Consider the following 26,969-nt stretch of genomic DNA (forward strand, 5'->3'; position numbering starts at 1 on the left):
CACCAAACTCATGACTTTCCAAGGACCAATTCATGATTTCTAAAAGCTTGGCATTGCTAGTTCTGATGTGCTAGACCAGAAAATTCAGACACTGGCCTCCTTTTTCACCACTGAAGCAATGAGCATGAAAAGCTGAACTACATACTGAGTTACCATTGAGCGCATGGGAAATTTGAATCATCTGTGCCTACTGTGGGGACAAAGGACTTAGAGCTGTTACTCTGGCACCTTTATTTCCAGGAGTAATACTGATAACATGCAATTTCTTTCAGTAGAAAAAAAATTAAAATTAAAAGAAAAAAAAGAAAAACGAAAAAACCTTAGGAAAAGAGGTGAATTTTCATACGACAAGGTGAACAATGGAAAAAAAATAGTTGCCTTAACATAAGCGATAGCTTGCACACAGGCAGATGAGCCCAGGGAATCTGCATCTCTCAGCAGGCAGATTTTAGGGAAAAAGCCCTGTACACTGGAAGGAGTAAACTACATCTATCTTGTTTTCTGTGAGAACAGAACACCATACATGTTTTCAGGCCAGATCCTCCAGTGATGTAAATCAGCATTTCCCTGCAAAAATGAATGGACACACACTGAATTTCAGCTGCTACCTATGTGACTGCACACATCTTTTGTAAGCCAGCTCAGGTGTGCTATTAGATCAGAACACGGTCCATTTCCCCGCCAAAACCAAGCACTGGAGGCAGGGATGGTTTGTAGCAACTCAAAAAGAGGAGGAGAGAGAGACAGAGAGAAACCTACTTGCAAAGGGCAATCTGAGACAAAACTAGGGCCATGTACCAGCTTCTGGTATTACAGAAATCTGTTTCACACAATAGCCACTAAATTATTTGAAGTTAAATATATGAGCTTCTTAGTGTACTGCTGTACTACAGTGTAAAAGAAGGGGCCTCTCTGCCCTGTGGCACCTTTACAACTACAGCACCTGCTGATGTGACATTCCCACACGGGGCTCCCACCCCAACCACGCTGGAAGTTCTGCCACAGCCAGAAGCCCGAGGAGAGGTTACAAAAAGAGGAACTCCTCTAACATTTCTATAGGGCCACCTAGGCCAGTGCAAAGAAAAACAACATGATTTAGGAAGCCTGGGTAACGTTGCAGCTCTGTCACTGGTTAGTTGGCTAACCTTGCATAGCTCACTTCGCCTTCCTGTGCTTCAATTTCCCTTCAGCCTCTCTCACTGCCTCTGTACTGGCAACCATCAAACTGCGATTTCTGAGCCATTTAAATACCCCTTGCATGACAGCAGTAGGTAACGCGACCAGAACAACACTGTGGTAACACTGGCACTGCTGGGTAAATCAGATGATTCCTCCTGGTCATGGCACGAAGGGACCTCCTAAGAACTGCATGGTGCAACAATCACCAGGGCATCCTGGGATTTACAAAATCTAGTTATGCTTCACGGAAGAGCGGTGGAGAGGAAGTGTCAGCTCCTGCCTGCTCCTTTTCTGGAGTTGCTCTTTCTTTGGCTATCAGACACGCATCTCTCAGCTGTATAAAAAGATTTTGATAATACACTGGTAGAGATAAGATATAACACAGTGTCCTGTTAAATGGATGTGACATGCCCAACAGGAAGGCACTATGCAGATATTGCCATCATAGCAACAGACTCCCACTGAAATCAAGTCACAGATGCTCTGTGTGGTTTAGGGCCAGCCTGTAGGATCTGATGAACTGACTGGGCCCTGCACGTCCTCAGTTGCAATGGAAAGTGTAGCTACAAGAGCAGTAAAACAGCGGCAAAGACTCTGGTCCTTAGCACTGCCAACTACAGCCAAGGGTCTGTGTCAGGATCAGGACCATACATTTCCTAAAGGTTCCCCTCCCTGGATGGTTCACATATCCCTCTTCCCAAGTACTAGTGTTTTTTTCAGGTTATGCAAATACACCAGAGGTTCAGCAGCAGCTAACAGGAAGGTGAAACACCCCACCACAGGGGCAGCACTGAGAGCAAGGGACAGCCTGCTATTCCCAGTCCTGGCTGCAAGCTCCTGGTCTGGCACACAGAAACGCACCCCTCAGGAAGCACCATCACAGATTGTCCCAGCGCTTGGTTCCTGATGATGTAACAAGTAGGCATGTGCATGCATGGGGAGGGGAAGGACTGTACCTTCTCCTCAGCATCATCTATCCAGCTGGCTGCCTCAAGGACACTGGTCTATCCCATCCCAGTCATCCATCTTTGAGGACATTAAAGATGAAAGTATTAAGTGGTCCACTGCCATCCTAATGTGCAATACTTCCAAACAGTGAGGCCTTCTATTGTCAAGGCAATGTGCAAATACTAATTAATGCCACCCATTACCCAGACAGGAAGAATAGTCCCTGTTGGGCAGACTTCCAAGAGTTCTCAGCTGCCTGAATCACTGACAGTAATGGGAGCTGTTGGGTCCCGAATCCTTCTGGATAAAGCATGACCCTTCTTGGTTAACAAAACATAACAGCTTCTTAATCAGCATCTTCCGGAAAGCGCTCTTGGGCTGAGGGAATTAAACAGTGTTCCTCTGTATTGAATTCTACATGCCCACAGTCATAATGTCAGGTGCCGGCAGACCCATCTTCCCCAAGCTATGGCTTTAATGTCCTGAAGCATTACAGACGAGAGAACAGCAAAACCTGAGAGAGTGAAACTACCTAAAAGCCCAACACTAAAAGCCCATACATGACTTGTATGTCTTTGCAGGCACCTTGCAATAGCGAAAGCCTGCCTGTATAACCACTTCACCCCCTAACGTGTAAAGGCTTACATACTTAGAGGCCTTAATCCACAAAAGCATTTATGCATAACCTTAAAATTAGGCCCAGGCTAAACCATTTGGCTGCTCTGACATCAGGGTTGCTTTTTTTTTCCTATTAAGTTCTACATTTTATATGTAGTTCTATTCAAAATGAAAATTTCGTGACAATTCACACAAGTTTGTATTCATTGTCACAGGCTCCTCTCCATTACCTCAGCTGTGATATTGAGTTTAGAAAACGTGACTAAACTCAAACACCAATTAAGTCAATTCAACGAGAAGGGAAAGGACACCAGACTGAAGCTTTCCACGGTCAGCATCAGAGGACATCTGCGTGGAGTCAAAAGTTGAATTGTGCTCTTTCTTCAGTGGGAAGTGGTATCATCTATAATTCTGCTCAACAGATTTTAGAGGAGACAGTGTTGCCATCAGACCAGGCAAATACTGAGACAGAGCTTTGAAAAGCAATATGGAAGGTGAAGAGAAAAGAAAAAAATTAGAGAGAAAGAAAGAAAAGGAAAAGGAAAAAAAAGGCCAAGGAAACCCTTCTGAATTCATCTCATTTCACTGAAACAGCCTGGTAGGTAACTCACATATACAAATGAATCCTGATAAAGAAAAACAAATGATTGGGAATTCCACCTTTGCTTGCACTTCATGTTTGCTCTCTCCTCCAGGCTGGGTGTCATTATAACCTGTAGGCACAATAGCAGGAACTAGGAAACTTAATGCTTTTTGTTGCTTTGATCGTATTGGAATCATATCCCATGTAATCCATTTTGCACACATCCAGACAGCACGGTTGGTTTCAAGTCCCCTAATCTCAGGTAATACAGCAAATACTTACCTCTCAGCAAAGGAAATTACTTCCTTGACAGTCAGTGGAGGCCTAGTCAATACAAATGAGTCTAAGGTACAATTTACCTCATCCTAAAATAGTCACCTACATTTGCTTCCAGAAATCAATCAACACCATTCAGTAGATCACCACCAACTCGGTGCAGCCTCGGCACCTAATGTAGGTATACATTGCTACAGTTCAGACTTCTACAGTCAGGCAAAATAGATCATGCTCCCGGTGCTCTTATTCTTCAGCCTTCTTCATTCCTTCATGTTTATGCCCATCTGCTATATTTATAACCACCCCTCACCCTACTTAGGCTCCAGATAAAATCAATACACAGCCATGATTTAGCATGGCCCAGGAATAAACCACAGGATCCTTGCTCTGTTACACAATAAACTAGGTTCCTTCAGCAGAAGAACACATTTAAGCATTGAATGTGTCTTGCTCCATTTATCTCTATATTCTCCTTTTCAAAGTAAAACCTGTTCATGAAGTATCTATAACATAAATAAAATGCAATAGGAAAGTCTGTTCTAGCTAAATCAAGTTTCACAAGCAGTTACTTTCTTTTTGCCACCACAAATCATCACAAGCCCAAAGTTCACTATTTTGCTAGGACAAAAATTCATCGGGCATTTCTGAAGTAAGCCAGGGTTCCATAATTTAATTTCTCATCTCCTATTAAAACTGCCAGACTTACCATAATCAAAATGATAAATGCAGAATCATACATCATCTTTCCGACAGTAATGCCCATCAATACTTCAAATGCAAACAATTGTGACATTTGACTTTATAAAAATTACCTGGTGCACCAACAACACTTAATTAAATCATTTAAAAAATGCTTTTGTTACATTTAATGAATGATATATTATACTGCAATGAAACATGCAGCAATACAAATACTTCACAATGCTAACAATTAAGCTCACTTCACTTATGGCAATTGACAACACAAGTGCTCCTCACTTCATTCAGTTTGTGCATTCCAAATGAACTGGTTAGCGAAAAGGGTGCTTCTTTCCTAATGAGTTTTGTAATCAAGGCATCTATTTTAATTTCAAATTGGCTAGATTGGGGGAAATTGCTGAACTAAATGACTGGTTCTAATTAGGATTATAAAAATATTCATCATGCAGCAGAATTAGCGCAAGGTCTTGATTTCCCTACATTTGCATATAGCTTTAGTTTAAGAGTGGAAAAAAACCTCCTGATAAATTGTCTTCCTTTTAATGAATTGAACAAACACTATATCTGTTTTAGTCGTCCTTTCATTTAAAGCCACTGATACATATTCATGATTTGTAAATGAAGTTAAGTGATTTTGATTCTTCAGTTCATTACCATATTGAAGAAGAGACTTCTGTAAATTGCCTTTAAATATTCCCAATCTCAAGGGTTTGGTGGGTTTTTTTCTGTTTGGTTTGGGTTTTTTTAACTTTACTAACATTTTGCTTTATCTGTTTGATGGAGCCCTGCCTGCCTGGGAGAGCTGCTGGCAGGTGGCTTGTCCAGCAAAGGACACATGATATGTTTGTAGAACCTGATGTTCTCAGAAGAGCATTCAAAAGGCAAGAGAGATGAAAGGCTTATTTGTGGTTAAGTCATGGGAACAGGACTCTATCTGGGTTCAGTTTCTGACTTCGTTATAGTCCTCAGTGGTAGTTAGGCAATGAAACACTTTAATGACCTGTGCCTGAATACACTATGGATACTCCGGGGACAATGCTTTGTCTGTCAGCTTCACGTTTAATTGCAGGCTCCCTGGGGCAGGGATTGCTTCTTAATATGAACGTGTAATACAATGGACCAGTCAGTACAGTAGGGATTTCTAAGAGCAGTTACTGTAATATGGCTTGCATTCAGCACAAAACACCAAGTTTTCCTTTACAGCTGGGCAACATACTCACTGTATTCCATTCCTCTGTATGATACACCTGTAGGAGTAACTGTTATTATGGCAGCTTCCTTGATTTCCTTCCCCTTTGGGTGAAGAAAAGAATGCAGTAGGTGTGTCTCTAGCTTCACCCTGCAGGGTGCTCAAATGCCAAGTGGCTGGTGCAAGATAAATTTGAAAGCTGAGTATTGTATCCATAGGACTGGAACCACAGTCATTGTGCTCTTCAGATACCAATGAGCCATGATGAGAAATTAGCCCCAGTGAGTTCTCTCACATCACACAATGAAATGGTGATTCTACCATGAGGATCCATGCGGGAGCATAAAGAGCTTATTTTCCTTGTTAAATATAATGTTCACATCTTGGTAAGAAAAGCTGAGTTTTACCCAAGAGGTGCAGTCTCAAGCTGTTGCTGATAAAAGGAGAGGTTGCTCACACTTCTGACAACTACTGTTACATCTAAATTCCAGAACCAGGAGTGCTGCTGAGGACTAGGTGACAGCTCTGGGTGCCTGCTGATTTATATCAAAATGAGATGTGAGGCAGACACCAACCCACCTCTCCTCATCAGCCCCATACCTCAGTTCCTAAGGAAAGCAAACCTACAGGCCTGGGCTGGAGTCATGGCTCACTTTGGACATACAGCAGCGCACACTGCTTGATTTCAGCAGGTCTGCCATGTGCAGCTGCTACCTTAGAATTGCACTGTCCAATGTTAGGAATTCCAACTCAAAGTGCAATATCCTCACCTGAACACAACCCCGAAGTCCCCATGTGCCTAAGTTTCCATGAGAGGCACAGAAAAATCTGAGACCGGGGCTGGGGCACTTGCTGGGAATGAAGAATACAACTCCCCAGTCTCTGTGCTGGCGAAGCTGAGCAGAGCAGAGGGAGAGGGAGCTAAGCTTGAAACCCTGCAGTACTGGCATGCCTTGAGACACAGGGACCAAAGGTCCTTCAGGGCACTGAGGGCCTTCGTAACGTCCCAGCTCAGTGACCTACTACGACAGGAAAAGAGGAGATGAGGAGTTGTCTTTCTCTCCATGTGTGCACATATACAGGTCTGACTTAATTTCTTTATATGACTTGTCTTCACAAGGATCCACATGGAGAGGACAAGAGGCAAGGGGTGTAAGTTGCACCAGGAGAGGTTTCACCTTGGTATGAGACAGACATTTTTTACAGTGAGAACAATCAATCACCAGAACCTCCCCCCAGGGACATGGTGAAGTCCCCATCACTGGAGGCTTTCAAGACATGACTGACAGGGTGCTAGATAATCACATCTAGGCTCCCTTTCCCGCAAAAGGTTGGACCAGATGATCTTTCAAGATCCCTTCCAACCTGGGCTGTTCTGTAAGTCCATGACAATGGCTCATCACAAAAACAGATGGCTCAGACAAAGACTGCCTGGAATAAGGTAACTACATTTGAGAGGAACACGAACCCAGCCTTACCCTCCTCTCAGCAAGTCCCACTGGATTTCTTTGGCAGCACCCTACCCAACTGGACACTGGCAAAAAAAATAAATCCCATCCTTAGCTGCTTAACTGCCCTGTGTCATACTGGGAGCCCATGCCTGAACTCCAGGGGAGAATTTCACCTGGCAGCAGAGAGGCACTGCCTTCATGGCTCTGGCTGTCTCTGTCTAGGCTAATAAAAAAAAAAAGCTTTCCCACATTGTCCCAGTGTTATCTGTGATTTTTTTTGATAAATTCAGCAGCGTCTAGTCAAGATAGTCAGGGTTCTGACATGCACCGCATTCAATTTTCAGATCATAACTTGCCACATCTCCAACACTGAAGGAATCTCCCCAGTCAGACCTGATACTGTCTGCCAGGTGCAACTCGGTGATACAGCAGAATGTTACCTTGCACATTTTATTTATCACCTCATTCGAAGAGGTATTAAGACACCCATTTTCTTTTGTTCACTTCCTGCTGAAGATTAAGCCCTATGGAGGGAGAGGCCACTGATTGCCAAACTCCTTGTTTAGCCAATGTTCTCAAATTCATAATGGTGTAGCTGGGGAATTTAAATTGGTCTGTTATTGAATTATGCAGTCTCTCACCTATTCCCAGTGGGTTTCCCAGTCACAGTTTCGCCTATAAGAAACAGGTGAAACTGTATCTCTTTGCATAATTTTTTTTCTCTTAATGAAGATTTGAAATATTTTAAATATATCTATTTCTCTAATTTTTCTTTCTCTTTTTTTATTATATTTTAAACAAATGTTCATGCAAGAGTGTTGTGCATGTTGCTCTGAAAGAAGGTTCAATGTCATTCTGAAAGAAATTCCATGGAGCTGGAAACTCTCCTCTGTTTCCACCTCCAGAATGATCCATTCCCCAGAGGGGTACTGGGGTTTGGAAAGTTGAGCTTATTGAGAATTAGTTGATTCCTTGGATAAATGAGACAAATGATGAGGCACTTGAAATATTAGTATCAGAAATGCAAGACCAATTCAAGATCTTCATCCCCAGCCACTATTAATGGCAGCAATGAAAACTTTACCTCATGTATATACTGGTAGACTCTGAGCTTTTCACAGCACTCCAGAAAGCAGTTTCCAATACTTTCCCATACTTTCACCCCTTTTTCATATATTCCCCTTTCCATCATACTTTGATACACAGGTCATTCAAAACGTCCTCCTATACATTTTCTGCAAAAACCTGTGAAAACTGGAGGATGAAGCCCCATTTTCCCTTTGTATTGGTTCACATATCCAAGTGCCAATATGGACACTACTAGTGAGACCCAGCATAATTTACAGCAACATTGGCTGTAATACTTACATGGTGTCCACCTTCTGTCAAAGGCCACAGGGGGCCATTAACACAAAACCGACACGTGCACACATCAGATTGCACTATTTTATCAATAAAGTAGATGCACACAAAGCTACTGGGAAGAGATCCAAGATTTTCAACTCAGAAGATGCAATTAATCTCCCAGGGCCTGATAACTGCACAATGCCACATGGCTGCTCAGTGGGGAGTACACCCACCCGTGCTTGCTTAAAGCCCTGCAAAAATTCCTCCTGTCTATGCTTTATATGTTATGAGAAGACATTAGGGTCTACGAACTTGCTACACGTTCATGCCCACACAAACAGATTTCTTGGCTCAGCCATACTGCATTTTTTTGATAATACAAGAGAATTAGCAAGGCAGAGGAGGGTCATAATTTGCTACAAAAATTAAGAACGGGAACGATACACTGTGTTGACTCAAACTGAGGAAGTATCCTCAATAACTCTTTGGATATTCCAAAGAGAAAACAAATGGTGGGAGCTGTGACATGTCCTTAAATGAATGAAGTAACCAGCAGCCACACCACAAAACATCTTTCAGAAAGCCTGCTGAGCTCCATCCCTCTCACTGAATCTTCTCCCTTGCTCCCAGGAATAGCCCCAAGCAGGAAAGAGGGACAATACCCATGTTGGATTGGTAATAAAAGATTTGGGGACTGAACTGATGCTGTATTCAACTATTTCAGTTGATGGAAGAGATAATGTTGTCAGAAAGCCTTTGGTTTTCTCAGCTATGAAGTCACATTTCAAGGAAAGTTCTGTTGAGAGGAGATGGGCTCCTTCTCTTAAAGGAGGGGAAGGTCATTTCTGGACATAAGATTGCTGTGAGACTTGGGCTTCGAACTAGAATCACATGAGACTGGTAGCAAAAGTCCACAGGTAGGTATAAAACCAGATCTGGGCAAGGCATAAACTAGGGGAGCTGCGTTATTCAACAACAAGGCTATAGGAGGAGCAACAAGAAGAACAGCAAGTCTATCTGCAGAGCATCCTGCAACACCTGAACAGCAAGGCTGAGAGTAAGAAAGTGCCAGCAGGAGAAGCTGGAAGCATAAACTTACAATCAAAATTACACATAATAGTGGCTTAACAGTGACTGGCTGAGAAAATTCATAACTAGAATATCACCACAGGAAGGCATCACTTGCTCAGGAAAGACAGCACAAGCCTTGCATATCATGGATACATATGCTTGGTCTGAGGTCTCACAGCATTCTCCTAAGCAAGCTAAAGGACTGTAGGAAGTTACTATTAGCTGGGTAAAAACACTAACTGGGATACCATATTCTGAAAACAGTTATCACTTGGCCACAGTCAAACTGCAGGGGACATGTAAAGACTGTGGTTCCACAAGGGTATCACAGACTTCTACGTTATTCCATTTACTCACTACTGTCTTAGAATAGTGAAAACACCTTCTAAGTTTGGTATAGTGAATACACCTTCTAATACACCAACTTGGAAGGGACAATAATTCTGTTAGAGGACAGAATTCAAAATGTCTTGGGTTTTTTTAGTTGGTTGGGTTCTAATCAACCAGATAAATAGTCTAATATTGTTGTCAAACATGTGGAAGTTAGCTAAAAAGAAGGAGGGATGCTTAGGATAAAAGAATGATTAAAAAAGAGGTTTGAATCACAGCCATGGAACTGTAGGTCAAAGGACCTCAGAGGAAAACTTTCTAACAGGAAGATCCAAAACATCGAGTATTTTTATTTCACACAAAAACTTTAATATTGTTTTCTATTTTTATACACAAAACAATTTTAAATCTTTTGATCTAGGTAGTGACCAAATCAATTATTTGCGGGGCACTAGTTGTTGATATTTCATTTCACTGTGTGGAACAACATACTAGGCAAAATGGATTTTCAGATTCATCATTCTCATTAATTTTCAAGTTGACCACAGCTTGCTTACAACACCATATTATTATTTTTAACTGAAAGAAAATTAATAAATATTAATCTGAAAGCTATTTTTTAATCTAAGAAATTAAATTTGCAAACTTGTTTACACATTCACAGTTATGGGAGGACGGATTAGATCTTTCCTTAATAGTTCCTACTGCTGGGAGTCACATTGTATGTATTTGATTTGTTTTCAGAGTTATTTGCATTTTTAAATATGCCTCTAAAGTAGTCATTATAAATAGACTTTAAAGGTGAAACACACTTTTAAAGCTTAGAGAGGTGGAAGATTATGGTCTCCCACTGTAGGAGCGGCTGCACCACTGAATATACAGCAAGCCACTGACTTTCATCAGCACCTTCCTTGTCACGGTATCCGTGGATGAATATTACCTGCAGGTTACAGACTAATGATAAACTTTCTATTTTATTGCCCTTTCATGCACTTAAATCAGAAATGTTTCAGAGCAGTTATATTCCAAAAACCTGGATACGTGAAGTGAGAAAGCAAGCACTATTTGATCCAGCATCACCTATTTTGTACCAGGCAACAGGAAAATGGGCACAGAAACAAAGGACAGAGAAGTACCAGCAGAACCAGGCTGCAGCTGGAGAATTAGCCCCTGACAACAGCACAGCATCTCTTTGGATAGCCTTCTCAACTGCGCAGCACTACTGCAGCCTTTCTAGCCACTTATTTTAGGAGCTCTTGATATTTCTGTTCTGGTCAGCAGCAGAGAGATCAAACAATCATTGCCACTGGCATGATCCCGTGACCACAGCTAGGAGAGAGCATGGCATAGCAGTGTGGGAAGGTGTGAGATCCAGATCTGGCTTCTAGAGAACAAGAGAGGAGAACAACCACACCAGTCTTATGAAGATGCACAAGACCTAAATCCTTAAGTAGCTTTGTCAGGATTTTTAACCTAAAAGACACTTTCTTCATTGGCCTAACCCCTATCTAACAGAAAGTCATAGCTGACCTCTGGTTCCCACTCAGCTGTGGCAGTACTCCTGTCTCCAGACAGACAGGAATATATTACACCGGCCTCTCAGAAGACTTCATCTGGGGACTTCACACAGCACCACTGTCACAGTCTATAGCATAGCCCTTGCACTTTAACAGCACTGCCCTCTACCTCAGTAACTGCAGTGAAGCTGCATGATCCTGAGCCAGAGTGACAATTCTTTTACAGCGCTCACTAAGCCAAGATGTGGCTGGGAACAATGTATACTTGGGTTACGTTAAGCAAATTCTTCAACTGGGAAAAGCGCTGCCTCCATGGTTCCACTCAAGGATCAGCTTTCAAACCAGCACCTGAGGCCATCTTTCTGAACACTGAAGAAATGCATCATTAGTGGCCTTGAATGCAAAGGCAGACATAAAGGCAAAGCCTGAACTTCATGTTGCTCCATTTCTGTTTGACCAACAAGCTGCAGAGCACCTCATCTTTTCTCCTACATTGTGGACAAATTTGTTCAGTTCCTGGGCTAAATGCAAGTAGACAGGGTGTTTCTAACTCACAGTTCATTTTCCTTGACTCTCTTCTGAGCAGAAGAGAACAGCTGAGGTGGGCACTCAGATGTATTAGTTTGAAGAAGCAGAAGCAAAAATGCTCCTGAGCCACTATTGCTATACTGGACCACAGGAGAATAATTACAACCCCACAGTCAAGCGCGTGTGCATACACTGTATTTTGTTTTCTCCTTCCAGTGGTTAACATGTCACAAAAAGACTACAAAGCACTGGAAATAGAAGTACAGTGTTTCAACCCAAGAGCAGATGCTCTACACTCACCACAGCTAGATCTCTTTGCAAATGCATACTCAGCATGTCATATCTGGCTTCTCACATTCAGGAGCACCTCATCAGATACCTGTTTCTTTCAGGGCTGTCTTTGTACAACTACCAGTACCACTTGAAACCTTTACCTCCAGTTTAAAAGTGGCATCAAACCATTCCATGACATCAAATAAATAGATTGGTCTTTCTAGCCTGCTTCAAAATCCCTGTTACACTGAACATCTGAGTGCACAAAACTATTTGACATTTGACTAACTCCTTCATACAGTAAGGACTTGATACTATGAAAGGAGTGTATTGACAATAGCTTTGTGCTTGCAAATGTCACTCAAGCGTCATCAGTAGCATAGCAGCAAACCACCTGGTGCCTCCATAGCATTCAGTTAACAAGTGGATGGAAAGGTTACATCGGGAAGTACAGCAGTAGTAGATTATTTGATTATACTCTCAGTAACTACTTCGGTAAAGACTTGCACTAGCCTTTCAAAGGAAATTCTTTCAAATACAAGAGGCACAATATTTTGGGTCTATTTTCCTTATAGCTGGGATGTGAGGTTGACTAGTTCGGAAAACTTCAAAAAATAACTGTAGGAATTGAAAATCCCACCCAGAACACACACACACTTGACAGATTAATGCCAAAAACTTAAAGTGGCTATTCAACATGTTTTTACTTTGGATGTCTATGGATGACAGAAACAGAAGAGAGAAAAGGTAAAAGCTTGGCAAGTTTTAAGCTTTCTAAAATTTGTAATTTGATCATCTGGTCTGTGTCTCAGCTTTGGGCTGTAGTGGGGACTGCTGTTCCAGAACTGAAGCACATACTCCATAGCCACAACACTTTACAAGTCACATTGCACCTGCAGTGCTCCGTGTCTTTCAATACAGATGAGTGCTACGTAAGAGCAGGCTTCCTAAGGACAAAGTAACAGACTTAAGAGTTGTCTCACTAACAGAAGGCACTGCAAAGTCACTTAAAAAGTGGCACAGAGGAGTTTGTCATATAACTGAGTTCAGCTTGCAAGCAGAAAGATCACCCCATCACGTGCAACAGCCAGCTGTTATGGACCAACTCAGCCTGAGTGCTTGATCCTCAAAGACCTTCAGCAATCACCAAGGTCTAGAAATCAATGGGTTTTTTAGAACGGCTTTGTCTCAGCTATGGGAGAGACATATGTCACGTCAAATCTCAGATTCTTTTCATCTTTTGCACCATCACCACTACTAAAGTCTCCATACTCATCATGATCACTTTGTAACTCCATTCCCTTTAGCAAGTTTTCTTTGGAGTTAGTGGGTGGGTTTTGCGCGCATTGAAACCCGCAAGGCAAGAACAGCAAAGCACACCATAATTTCTTCATGATCTCTAGAAGTGTGCGGTTCTAGACACTTTCCCTTTCAACACCTCCCTCAATAATCATTGAAATATGAAATCAATTGCTCACCTTTTGATCCAGACTGTAGGCCAAGATCCACTCCTCCTGCTTGGGGTGGAAGAGCAAGCTCTGGATATAGAAGTTCAGACGGTACTTCTGGTAGGTCGCCCCTTCATCAGAGCTGATGAGGATGCTGCTCTCAATCTCTGGATCACTAAGAAGCATGATCTAAATAGAAGAATGGAGGGAAAAGAATGTTAATGGAAAAGTAAAACTAAACATCATTTAAAAGTGAGGGCAATACAGCACTGATTCGTATTAGATGCATTCAGAACATTGCTCAACAGTGTAATTAGCCCATAAGATTTCCCAAATAGGGGGGGAGGAAAGGAGGTAGTGTTTCACTTCCATTTTATTTGATGATTCATTCATAGATTCATTCAGTGATTCCTTTTTTCATTTTATTTTTATCCAGATTAAAAAAAGAAAGCCTAGCAAGAATGAAAAATGCTACATTGATGTCAAAGATGATTTTGGTTCGGTATGGCAACTTCAGACAGCCACACCAGGCTTTCCTGGTCCCTTTCCAGTCTACCACCTCTCTTCCCAAATGTGGAATACTCTCTCCAAAAGTACACAACAGGGCACTCTTGAGATTTAAGGCTCATTATTTGGCAACTTGTGGAGCTACAAATGAGAGCATCACCTCACTGGAAACACAGAATGCCTACCTGGATCAGCTGCTAGCATCTGAAAATAGTCCATGTTCGCAAACATTGATACACAATCTCATATATCATGCTTCCAATTTATATAGTAGGATATGTTCCTTTACCCAGTGAACACATAGTTTTCCCCAAGCACAAGGAAGTATATGACCTCAATTTGTACAGGGAAGAAAACAGTTCTGAGCCTCTAATTTTAATTAGAAAATTATTACCAATATTTTAAAATGAGTTGATTCCACATTATCAGATGGCATGCTCTACATAAATGTTATCAAGAAAAATGTTGTGGAAACATTAACACCATCTTATTAACATCTGGAGAAAACGACATTACATTAAAGCAAATGCCAGTACCATAAAATAAAGGCAAACAGTGGGAAATAAATTAGAGCTGTGCTAAACACAGCAGGTTATTGATACCGTAGCTGAAACAAATATAGAAACTGCCTTTCAGCAGGAAAACAGACCCAGGAACTGACTTTTTTAGCTACCTGCAGAATGATCTAGCTGAGTTTTGTTACACTAGCATGTCCATGTTAACTTTTCTTATCCACCTTCACAGAGCTCCAACTTCAAGACTATGGTAGGGAAAAACAGTAATTTTGACAGCAAAAATCAGTTACAAGGAATGGTAAGACCCTTGCTATGTTAGACCCTGATCAAGCAAAAAATTTCAGTGCTTGTTTAATTTTAAGCACCTCATTAACTCCATGAAGTCACCAAGGGAAAGTGAATATAATGTAAATGGTTTCTGATCCTTTCCATTAAGAAATTAAAAGGGCCTTTAAAACTAGAACTGAACATTGTCCCAGGGTGAAGCCACCTGTATGAATCCAGCTTGAGCTCAGAGCTCCTTCAACATCCCTCACATATACCGCTTACTAGCCTCATAAAGTAATTCCTGCCTGTTCCCACAGAAAGCCACACCACAAGTCCTGAAAAAGTCACTTGCATTGTGCTCTGGTGTACAGCACGGGACATGGGAAACATCCCCACAGGCAACCGACCCCCTGGGAATCAGTCTTGAGAACAGGTCCCGTGGCCTCCACCTAGAAGGAAGCTTTGGTACATTTCTTCTTTCTAATCAGATCAAAATATGTATTTCATTTTGCTCCAAACAAGAAAGGTTTCCCCACTATTTGAAGATATATTTTCTGTCACCAGTGACTTAGACTTCAAAGACATTTTGTCCCCCAAGTATACCCCTGTTCATCTAAAGCATATTGCCTGTGCCAGACAGAGAACTGTAACATACTTTAGTAAAAATCACTTGCATCTGCAGAATGGAAGAAGGATGTAAGACTGCCAATACAACAAGATATTCCAGAGAGATCTTACATTTAAAAGTAAGGATACTTCAGGAATAAAAAGATTTTCCACCTGATGTCGCAGAAGGTCACAAAGTTAATAGTGCTGTATATTAAAAGGTCACTGCTAGAGTTCTGCCCTCAGATAAGGAGCACAAGACAACTAACAGTTGCATAGACCTGATGTGGTACACACGCAAAACATCCACTGCCCTTTCACACACAATCTGCAACACTTCGGTGGATAGTGCAAGAAATAGGTCAGATGAGATGGAAGAGGTGACGTTTCTACCAGCTGGTTCACAAAGCGAGGCAATTTGTTCTTCTGGAAGCGTAACGGTGGTTGCAAGATCAAATAATAAAACCATCAAGCTAGGAAAATTAACAGCTAGAGGGAAAGCTGGACAAGTCTAACAACAGTCATATCTTGTTGTAAGTGCCATCACGTAAGTTGCCCACCCTCCCGCACCGAGGTCTGATATCAACCCCCCATTCTTCAAATGGAGAAAAGAACAGACCTGGCATCTCCTCCCAGGCAAGGCTGATCCTACACAATGCAGGATGGAAGAAACAGGAGGCTCAGACTGAAAAACAAAAGGCCACCACCAGTCATGCAGCTAGGACCCGTCCACAGTTTTGTGATGTGGCAAGCAGGACAAGAAGAATGGGAGACTCTGGGCTTTATTTTTTTTTCTGCTGGAAGCTACAGGGGGAGGGGACATATTTTGGCAGGCGAAATAGCAGGACATTTGTCAAAGGCCTGAAACCGCCACTTCTCATTATGGGGCCAGGGAGAAGGATCCACCCTGGTAGTGATTTAGATTAATCACTTTTCATTAGGAGCCAATAAACAAACTCCAGTCAGAATGAGCATTTCTGCCAGCACCCTGTGTTGCCATTTATAATTGCCATAAGGAATAGCAAAGGAGCACCAGAGAGTTGTCAAATGTAATATATAGGTTTTTAAGATCTAATCATTTTCTATAATATTAAATTAAATGGCAGCCTTTATTAAAAAGGAAATTACATTTCACCTTGCTATATTCTAGAATATATATATACACACACACATATATATAAAATATTATTTTCAGTTGCTGCCTTCTCTAGTTTAAGTGGAGAGGGGAAGGGGAGGCAGGACTGATTACTGCTAAGGGCAAGTCCTTGAAAACATACTGGAGCTGAGGTGGTTTATACTACATAGCTTTTCCTCTAGAGACCATAGCTTGATCTCCAAAATTCAGTGGACAATGAATGGCAAGCACCAGACAAAACAAACCAGACTGAAAATCAGACTGAACTTCAGGTAGCTCCCTAGGAGATGAATGCAGAGGAAGACAGCTGGCTTGTACGTGGTGTATCTCCTTTAAAGCAGGAGCTTTGGGGGCAATGACGACACATACAGAGCTGTTCTAAATGAACTCCAGTTCAGCAGAACACCAAACAACAGTGAGAGAAGCTCATAGCAGGGCGATGATCTGGAGAAGCCAACGGCAAGAACAACATAAACTACATATGGAGTTATATCTTCAGCACATGACCAGGAAACACATCCAGCTCTGAATACTTCAAGGGGATTTATCCCAGGAAATATGACGTACAGTCTGCAGGCAGAAAGATAAAGAAGGGGAGGTGTCATACCTATACGTGCCATGATATATTTGGTACACAAACCACGGAAGTGGCTGAGTCACTTGTATTTGTTGGAGAGCTTGTAGGACCCTTAAAGGAGCTCTGAACAAATGCAGAGCAGGGAGGAAGGAAAGTCACACCATATCACAGCACAAACCCACTGAAATGGCATGCCCTCTGATGGGGCTAATATAAAAAAAAAAAAATCTAAGGCAGGATTTGTAACTAAGAATCTGAGTTCCTGCTACCCTGAAAAGAATTCCAGGTGTGTCACTGGGTTAATGCAAACACTTTCCTCAGTATTGGTTTCTCATAGGCTATGTGCAGGTGAATGAGTCAAGATGGTGACACACTCCTCTTCCTTTGCTCCAAGCTAGCCAGGCACAAAGATGACACTGATCTGGAATATTGAACCACATCAGCAATGAGCTAGCACACTTCTCACAAGTACAATACTACCACGTGCCCAGACTCTACTGGCTTGGAGCTACAGGTAGCCTGAACTTGTATCTGCCTGAATCTGTCTACTGCAGTTATGGCAAAGACATAGCTTGGCACTCAGTTCTTCTCTCAGTACCCTTCATGGCTCTGCCCCCACATTAGCAGGCCTGCTAACACATCACCTGCATCCATAGCATCAGATTCAAGAGCTTTATCATTGCTCTTGCTCCCCGGTTCTGTGTTATCCCAACACAAGAGATCTGTTTTGTACACAGCTGAATCTTTTAATAAACTACCTCTGGACAAAAAATGAAACAACATGCCACATAAAAGGCATTTTTATTGCTATTAGTTTTCATTGAATCCTTTTATTTTTCTCAACCAACAAACTTTCACTGTGAATTACCAAAGCGCATCTCTCTAAATCAGAAGAGAGAAGTTTTATAGGTACAATATCTGTAGCAGTACCACCACTGAGCTACATTAGCAGGAAACATCCCAGTAAATGAATAAAGACGACAGGTTCAAAATAAATGTCTTTTGTTCTCAGAAATAAGTAGATAGCATTAAGCCATTGTGTACTGCCTTCTGATTTTCCTCTTCATTTTAATGCGCTTTTTATAAGTGGTCCTTTTCAGAGGTCCCAGTTACGTTCTCATTCGCCTATATAAAGTGCTATTCTAAAAAGAAATAAACAAAATAATTTTAAAAAAATCCACCTACTAACCACCCAAGCTTCCATAGCTACAAAAGAAACCTAGCTCCTTAGCAAAGTATTAGCAATTTGCTCTGTAGCACTGCATTGTCCTTTTCTGCAATTGAAAAGGTAGTTCTGCCACAAACACTGCTGCAAAACCAAAAACTTAAGGTTTCATGTTTACAGCTTCATAGCAATTTCCATATCGAATGTGCTCAACTTACATGTGAAAAGGGGGGAGGGTTTTGGGTTTTTTGGGGGTTTTTTTTTTTTTGGCCTCCTCCCACTAGACCTTCAACTCAGAACCACTTTAGGTCCTTCCTAAAAAAAAAAAAAAAAACAAAAAAAAAAAACACAAACAAAACACCCACAACCACTTTAGGTCCTTCCTAAAGCCAGGCTACATCGACATCAACAACAGGAAAACAGAAATCTAATTTTAAAAAAAATTCCCCATTTTGGTTTAAAACATTTAAAGGATTGTATGGTCCCACAAGACCTCTGGAGCTAAGCCTACTTACTTCCCAAAGTTCCATATTAGCTTTGAGTTTAAAGAGCCAAAATGTTTCAACAATTTATGCTGAAATGTCAATGCAAACAGAGGATTTTTGCTGTCTGTGGACTTATGATGTCCTTTCCTCCTTTTGAATCTGAAAAACCAAAATCAAATGACATTTAAAGGCTTAAAGATACAAAAATCATTTTCTTCCTTCAAAACATCAGTTCATCACATGTTCAATAGGAATAGTTTGGAAATCTCTTATGGGAAAAGTATTTTTTTTTACCGCTGAAGCATTTTAGATTAAATGTTTGACCATCTGAAATTTCTCACTGACAAATATTTGGTTATTCATTCCCCTCCCACTCTTCCTCTCTCCTACATCATTACTGCAATTTACTTGCCCTGCAGGCTAAAGGATGCCCTCAGAGGTATATACACAACCTTAACCCTCTTAGAACACAGCTACACAGTACACCTGTAGCCCTTCTATGCCAATCCCATCGAGGACAGATGCAACTCACTGCAAAGAAAATCTCACCCTTTTGTCTTCTTTCCTCACTACGTGCCAGTTAAATTAAAAAACTTCAGTTTAATTAAATCAGCCCAAACTAGATTCCTGCTCACTGCCCTGCAGACATACCGACTCCTGCAATAATCAGGGGAAAAGGAAGCCAACCTCTACTTTCCATCCAGTCACCAAGAGCAACATATCAGACAGGAAAAAATGGGAGATGGCAGTGATAAAAATCTGCTCTAGAGAGAAATCCTATTTATTTACATGCAAGTAAAGCAATCCACCCCATTACTTACTGATCAGCAGCTGTGATGAGAGGGACATCTGCTCTCTGGGAAGCCAAACAAGACAGCCAGGAAGAGGGCAACAGATTCTACATAATTACTAACTTTGCGTCCGAAAACACTCATTGCAATCCCTTGTGTTACAGGGTAGCCCAGACTTGGGGCTCCTTCTTGCTCCACATGGCTCAAAAACTTCCTTAAAGTTAAGGATAAGCTGTGGGCTTCATTCAAGCAGTAAAGGTGCACTGAGCTTTCACGAGAGATAAATTGTCCGGACCTACCCCGCTTCAACTTCTTGTAACTTCACTTCTTAGTGCCCGAAATTTAACATTAATAACAGATTTAATTAATGAATATAGCACCAGATCACCATCTCTCAGAACCATAACGCTGTAATCTTAAAGGATGAAGTGCACTGCACTCACTTTATAAGGGTTTATGAAGCATGTGTTATAAAAGTACCTCAACCATAAGGCTTTTATACCTTGGCACTCACTTCAATACAATCCCATAAAATCCAAGCAATCTTTAAGTGTTAAAGGTGACTTTCACTACTGTATTTATTATTGGATAATGAAAAATGAGTCAGACACCCATAGAAACTGAGCAATGAAATAGAGTTTCCTGAGACTTTTGCATTGGGTCTGCATTATATGTACCGTGACCAAAGAACCAAATAGCTCTCTCAAGACCTTTCAGGCACTTCATGCTAACCTTTCTCCAGAACTTCGTTGCCATCAGAACTTCTCTGTAATTACAAGCCAACCTCTACTCTGCAGAATACCATTGATTATCACTGAACTTTCCAGATGTCAACAGCTGTTTCTGTAAGCATCCGACTGCTGTGAAAGACCTCCTCCACAGACTCCTCCAGCTGTGCTGGAGACTGCAGCTCTGTACTCCAGTACGTTGGTTTGAGAAGACAGCACAGATCTGTGACACTAGCATCGCGGGACTCCACCCGTGGGTTCTCCATCTTTCCAGCATTAAGAGAGAACGATCAGAGCACATTATGCTGTTCAGCACATTATGCCAGAAAGACTTTGGAGAGACACTGAGACAGAGCAGTTTGGTGGCAAAAGAACAATTATCTATCGTCCTCCTGTCTGAAAATCTATAGGAGAGATATCTTACATGATTAACTCTGAGCAAAGAGATTAGTAAAAGCATATCAAACAAGGACCAGCACCACTTTGCCTTCTCTGAGGAGATGCACATCAGCCCGCCGTGCTTGTTTACAGTGAATAAACCTGGTTAATCTTTCTGACCTCTATTGTTTCTCATATCCATTTATATCCAGATTACAATTAATTGTTCAGATTTGTACAAAATTAAAACAGGCTCTTGTCATTGCAGCCATACCTGCCATAAATTGCCATACCAAAACAAAACACTTCACAGAATTCCAAGCTCACACACCCCATCCCCTATGGGGAGGGTTGCTCATTTAATTACCACCTCCAGCAGCTGCGCAAGAGCACAGATGCACCTTGCAGGATGCCCTGAGGATCAGGAGCAAATGAAGGCTAAATTGGATACAGAGCAAGAGCCCCTCAAGGAAATCCACTCTGCGATCCTCCTTGGCAGGTGGGAAATGAAAACATATCACAGCTGTAAGGCTTAGGCAAAATCAGAGTTGGGAAAAGAACTCAGATACTGTAAGGCTGCCGTCCTAACCTGCCCACAATGCCAAATCCCAGGCTGGATCCAATTTGCATGCACAGGAGTGGAATAAGCCATCGTACTAGACCCAACAAAGCAGAACGTCTCATCTTTGTTTTACTGCTAAGCAGGTCAGAACAACATGTCTCCCTGCTTTCTCTTGTCTTTTTGGCACTGGACACATGTACTTTTCACTTTTAATTACAAGGCACAGCAAGCATTTGCTTGTTAAATTCCAGGTGCCAGTGGGGATGGAAGCCATCCAAAAAGCATGTGTTTGACCTGGCAAAGAGTGACTGATTGGCAACAGCCACATGCTTGGTTGTAAAACCTTTTCATTGTCACAGCAAGGCAGAGTTTACCCAAGGTTACTCCATCCCATTATACTCTTGTTACAGCTGCACGTTCTCCAGCTCCCCACAGATCATCAGAGCAAAGTCCTTTGCCACAGTAATCTCATCTTCCCGAGGCCACTTCAGTGCTGCATGCTGTTCAGCTATTTTGCCAAAGGCTTTTCCATATCACAGCATGCTCATGCATAGTTCCCCTCTATAAACTGCCAAATGGGATACAAGCATCACCACTTATGGCTGTTTTGTTGGCCCAGTTTGACCAGCACTTCTAGGAATGGGCCTGGACCAGAAGTAGAAGGAACCTGGGCTGGTGACCTTAGGCAAAAACCAGTGCTTCCACAGGAAAAAGACAGCAAATCAGCAGAAGAGAAATGTAAAGCTTCTGATCTATATTCTGCTTTGCTCCAGAGCCTGGTACTTCTGCATAGCATAGTTCTGCATGATGCCTTTTCACTCTTCTTGATTCTACGTAGGAAATCCCTGATTGTTGCAACATCTCACACATTGTTTCGTGGTCACCAGCTTTTTCTAGTGGCACAGAACAGCTCTGATCCCAAACTGTGTGCACAGAAAGAGGAAAAACAGCATTCACTGTTATAATTATATGTTATTTGGGTAAATGCATGGTTGTGCTATTCTCCATAGAACTACAAAGTAATTTTCACCATTATGGTAACTTACCACGTAAGCAGAAATAGTTACAGAAAATAATGTTATCAGTAAGGAGAGGCTGTGTGCACCACAGCTGCTGGAACTGAGAACACCATTTATATAAAAACACTCCTCTGATTATAGGTCTCACTTGGGAGAACACTTTACATGTGGGAATAAGTTTACTCACAGTAGTTGCCCCATTATGGAAAACAAAGAGATGTGCATGGATAGTTACTCATGGGGGTAAACTTCTGCAGCCCAAATACAGCAGTCTATCTCATTTGAGGACAGTAGAGTGTTTCATGACTCTTTAGAAAAATAAAAATTGTATTATGTATCTCCCTTGAGGCCATTAAACCTGAATACAATTTTAAATGCATCATTGCTTCTCCACTGCTTACACACTTTATTTTTCTGCTTTTTAGTCAGATTGCAGAGAGAACATAGACAACAGTCAGCTTTATCAATGTTCACATCCAGATGCTAATGATCTATCTCAGTTTACTTACCTGGTGTCTATTAACTCATGTCCCTCACTGTCTGCACTTCTCTTCCTAATGTCTCCCCACTGGTGGAAGCTGAGGAGGTAGGAGAAGGTCCACCCCCTTTCTGGACAGAAGGCTGAGGCCCCCAAAAATTAAAGGTTAAAGTTGCAAACATGATGGCACTGCAGCCCTCTGCATAGTACTTCTCAGCTCTAAGCTATCCACTGTAGTTGCAAACACCACATGCTAACTCAGATGCCAGAGATCCTAATGGATAGGAAGGTTCAGATGCAGGAACAGGATTCACAACTACCAGCTCACCCGCTTTGACATTTTCCATTTCATTTTCAAAATTAGCTCCCAATGATACAGTCCTTGCAGGTTTATGGTGGAAGTCTTGTCTGCAATTACACACCAAGAAGGTGAGCGACTGTGAACCACAGCCGCTATGTCCTGTTCCAACAGGGCCACTGATACCTCGCAGCCCTGGGAAAATCACATACTTTCCTTTCTGTATCCTTCCATGCACATACATGAGGCCTGGTCACCACAGTGTCCTGAAGAACTAGTGTAAGAGGAAAAGGAATTGGAAGAGGGGACAAAGGTTTTATCTACAGCACAATCCTGATGCTTTGGTTTAGGAATCAATTGGCAGAAGCCAGAAAATTGCCAAGCCGACTCCATCTTTCCACCTATTTCCAGTATGTTCATTGCCTCTACTCCATCGCCATTCAGTCTCTGAGCACAGCTGCTTCATAGTTTTTGTTGCTTTCTTGCAGTCATTTTTAAGGATCACGTTGGCCTGCCATGGAACGGCTCCAAGGGAGGCAAGAGATGTTAGCTAAGCTTTTTTGTCAGAAAAAGGACAACCTGATCTGTTGCAACAGAGAATTAAAACATTGTGGAGCCCGCTGCAAAAGGCAGCACAAATCTCTCCTCAGACAGACTTAAGGACTGGGCTAAGTGTTAATTCCCCAGATCCGTAAGAAAACTACAGCCTGAGTTTTCTCTAACTACATCTGTGCACCACTTAGAAAATCCCAATCCTTACTTTCAGAGTCTAGTAATGTCTGTCTGTATACAATGAAAAAAGGTATTTTAGGATGGGTAGGGTCACGGGCAACAAACTCTGGATAGCGCAAAAAGAAGCCTCAAGCACTCCGAGATGTGCTTTTCTAAGACCTAACCCAGCCGAAGTCCATGCTGAAGAAAAACTGCTCCTAATATAGCCATGCAAGGGCTTCCAGGACTCACAGTGCTGCTTGGGATAAAGCATTTTACACAGAATTGATCACATCAGAGCTGAAATTAGAGTTACTGCATTTATACTGTAAGAGACAGATGTGCATATATGGCAGAAACTGAGACAGTGGCCAGCATGTACCCTGCAGACTCTGCTAATCTATTCTATTGAAAATGAGAATTCGCTCAATGAGTAATGCTGAATTTCTCTATTCTTCACTTCAGAAAAGAATGAAATACAAAGACATTTTGCCACAGATTAGCTGGTTTGGGGCTGGAGGGGGTGGGGGGGAGGATTTTCCTCAAAGAAAAATAACTGTCCTGGTGAACCAGCTCTTATCAGTAAAGATCAAGGTCAGAGCATTACGGAGTCTTCAAAAGGACCCACCTGCCCCTTTTCCAAGAGATGCTCTCCACCCATTCTATTATTTTTCCTCCTTTTTGATAACAGGACATGCTGACTCGTTATTATTGATTGATTATCCTGCTCTCTGTGAAGCACCATTCCCCTCCTCATTACTTCAAAACTACCTCATTTTTCATACTTCATAAATTAATATATTATTGGAGCTGCAGCAGTAAAGGAGATGGCCATGTTTCACAGAGAGGTAGGGAGGGTGGAGAAGGGAAGGAAGTCTCATAAACCTGCCCTAGATCAGGATCTGCAGCTGTGTCCGCCCTGCTGACAGGCTGGGTGTTACCTACAGGCAGTCCCTTACAAGGTGACGCATACTGACGGCCCCTCTTTGTCCCTGGAACCAAGGCAGGGCACTCAAAGCTCACACAGGTCCACTCTGCCCACTTCATAAACGCAATGGCCACGCTAAGTGACAAAATTGCAGCTTTATTTTAGTGGATATTGTAACTTCTGATCTGTCCTTTAACACTTGCTGGCTAAATTAGAGCAAACTACCTCTTTATTAAATACTGACAGCCAGCTCTGGGAAGTCTACATCTAAATGTGGATGTGACCTTTCCAATTTTACCCCGTGTCTTCTCTTTACAACCTCGTACCATCCCTAAGGCTCTGCAGGGCCCTGACTCTAGCAATACAAGGTGAAGCAGACACAGAGAGCAATAGGAGAGATGGACTGACTTTTAGAAAGCCAGACAAGGCAGCCCCGTCAGACATGCACCAGTATGCCAAGCTGACTCTTACCTGGTAACTGGCCTTTTTTCTCCAAATATTATTTGCAAGCCATATAAAACCAAAGCTGATATACTGGCTTGGGTTTCTCCTATCTTTCCACCTTGCAAATTGAATTTCCAGCAATTTCAGTACATAATGAAGTGCAATGATACCCTCCTCAACCAGTTTTAGGGTTTTTTAGGATGATGGGCCAGGAACTGTATGTTTAAAGTGGTAGATATCTACATTTACCATACACAAACAATGCCAAACAAACACTGCTTGCCCACTCGGTTCTTGCACACAAAGCAACCTCAGGAAGTGTGCATGGTAAATAAGTCAGGTCCAAAGGGTTTGAATTCTGGCTTGCCTTTTCCTAAAATCTGTGCCAGCTTTCATTCAAGTGACCATTGTTTTTCCCAAAGCCCCAAGCAGCATCTAAGCAGGGATTTCAGGATCACAGTTGCAGTCCTTGGTGGATAAATGACATAGCAGGTGTCTGACTGCTTTTTTCCTATTTTACTTATACATCTTGTGTCTACATGCTTATTTTTATCAACCAGACTTGCAATGTCTGCAAAGGCTAAAATGACATTTATTTAACAAAACATTTTTCAAAAAGCTAACTTAGACAGCCCTCATTTTCTTCCCTGTCTTTATTAATTAAATCCTGCATTAGATTTCTATTCACTTTAAATACTTACCTCAGCATTAACCAAACGTATATTAAATGAGTTCAGAAATCTATGAAAAATGCAAGTAAAAGCTCTTGGAATGCATAAGTACAAAGACATGAAATGCAGATGCATAAAGGCACATGCAGGCAACTAATTCCAGAGTTTCATAATAATATATGAACATTTTTTTCTTCATTAACATTAAACGATGGCTTTCAATGTACTATCTTTAAGATAGGTAGAAACAGATACCATCTCTCTTCTAACCCTCTCTCTTCCACCCCCATTAAATAATGCTATATGTGAGCATTTTGTTAATCATCTCAATTGTGTTTATTTGTAGAAACATCTGACGAGCAATGGGTGAGGTTCAGTGGAGTTTGGTTTTTTTTTTATTTGTTTGGGTTTTAATGCATCTGCTTTTTCAGAGAATTAACTGGAAAAGCCCCAGGAATCTCCCAGTTTTCATGTTCATGCATACTGAAGGACAGCCTTCCCTGGAGTACAACGATCAGACTGTCCCTGTTTAAAAAAGGGAAAAACTTCTGCTGGGGATCCCTCATAAGCCTGGGTCCCAATTCTGTGCTGTCTGTGCTGACAAATGGTCATATCCCAGACAACAGCTGCTCTATGACCTCCATTTATCCCTATGTCAAGTCAGAAGTAGTTAAATTAAAATCTGCAAACGAACAGACAGTATTTTGTTCTTTAAGCACTGGAGCCGTCAGGTCAGGTTCCAGTGGGGCATCCGACATCCCAAGTCCCACAGTCCCAGGCTGCAGCAAGGCAGAGCACTCTCTCACAGGAGCCCCTTCATTACCAAGAGCCACAAGAAGACACAATCCCCAAATATAGCGATAATAATAATTATTGAAAAAAACCAAACAACAAAACCTATTTGGGCATCCTGAAAAAGACCGTATATTTTAAGAGTATTCTAACACTCATATTTTGCCTCTACATCTGAATATCTTTCATTCATTCATCTTGAACCATGTTTAAAACACTAATAAACTAAGTCATCCAGCATCGGGAAACTATACTTCTTACATAGGAAAGGTCAGAGAAATCTACAGAGAAAACATGACTTTTCTGAATTCAAAAAAGACAATAAAAATCCCTTCAAAAGAAGAAATTCCTAAAGTCCTATTCAAGTATTATGACACATCTGTAACTCAAGAGATCTTTTTCACACAGTTTCAGGTCCTGGTTCTGCAAATATTTACCAAAATTCTCTCATTTCT

The 26,969-nt window shown here is 41.7% G+C and overlaps 1 protein-coding gene across 2 annotated transcripts in view; it reads right to left on the reverse strand.

The window, feature by feature from the left end:
* The window catches only part of SORCS3 (sortilin related VPS10 domain containing receptor 3), a 305,448-nt gene that overhangs the window by 125,599 nt on the left and 152,880 nt on the right, over positions 1-26,969 (reverse strand). For both annotated transcript variants that reach the window (XM_054832651.1, XM_054832652.1), the window contains one exon: positions 13,488-13,646. In XM_054832651.1, coding sequence (XP_054688626.1) covers positions 13,488-13,646 — 159 coding nt within the window. The remainder of the gene's footprint in view (positions 1-13,487; positions 13,647-26,969) is intronic.

Source organism: Grus americana, chromosome 7 (genome assembly GCF_028858705.1).
Source record: "Grus americana isolate bGruAme1 chromosome 7, bGruAme1.mat, whole genome shotgun sequence".
Classification (NCBI taxonomy): domain Eukaryota; kingdom Metazoa; phylum Chordata; class Aves; order Gruiformes; family Gruidae; genus Grus; species Grus americana.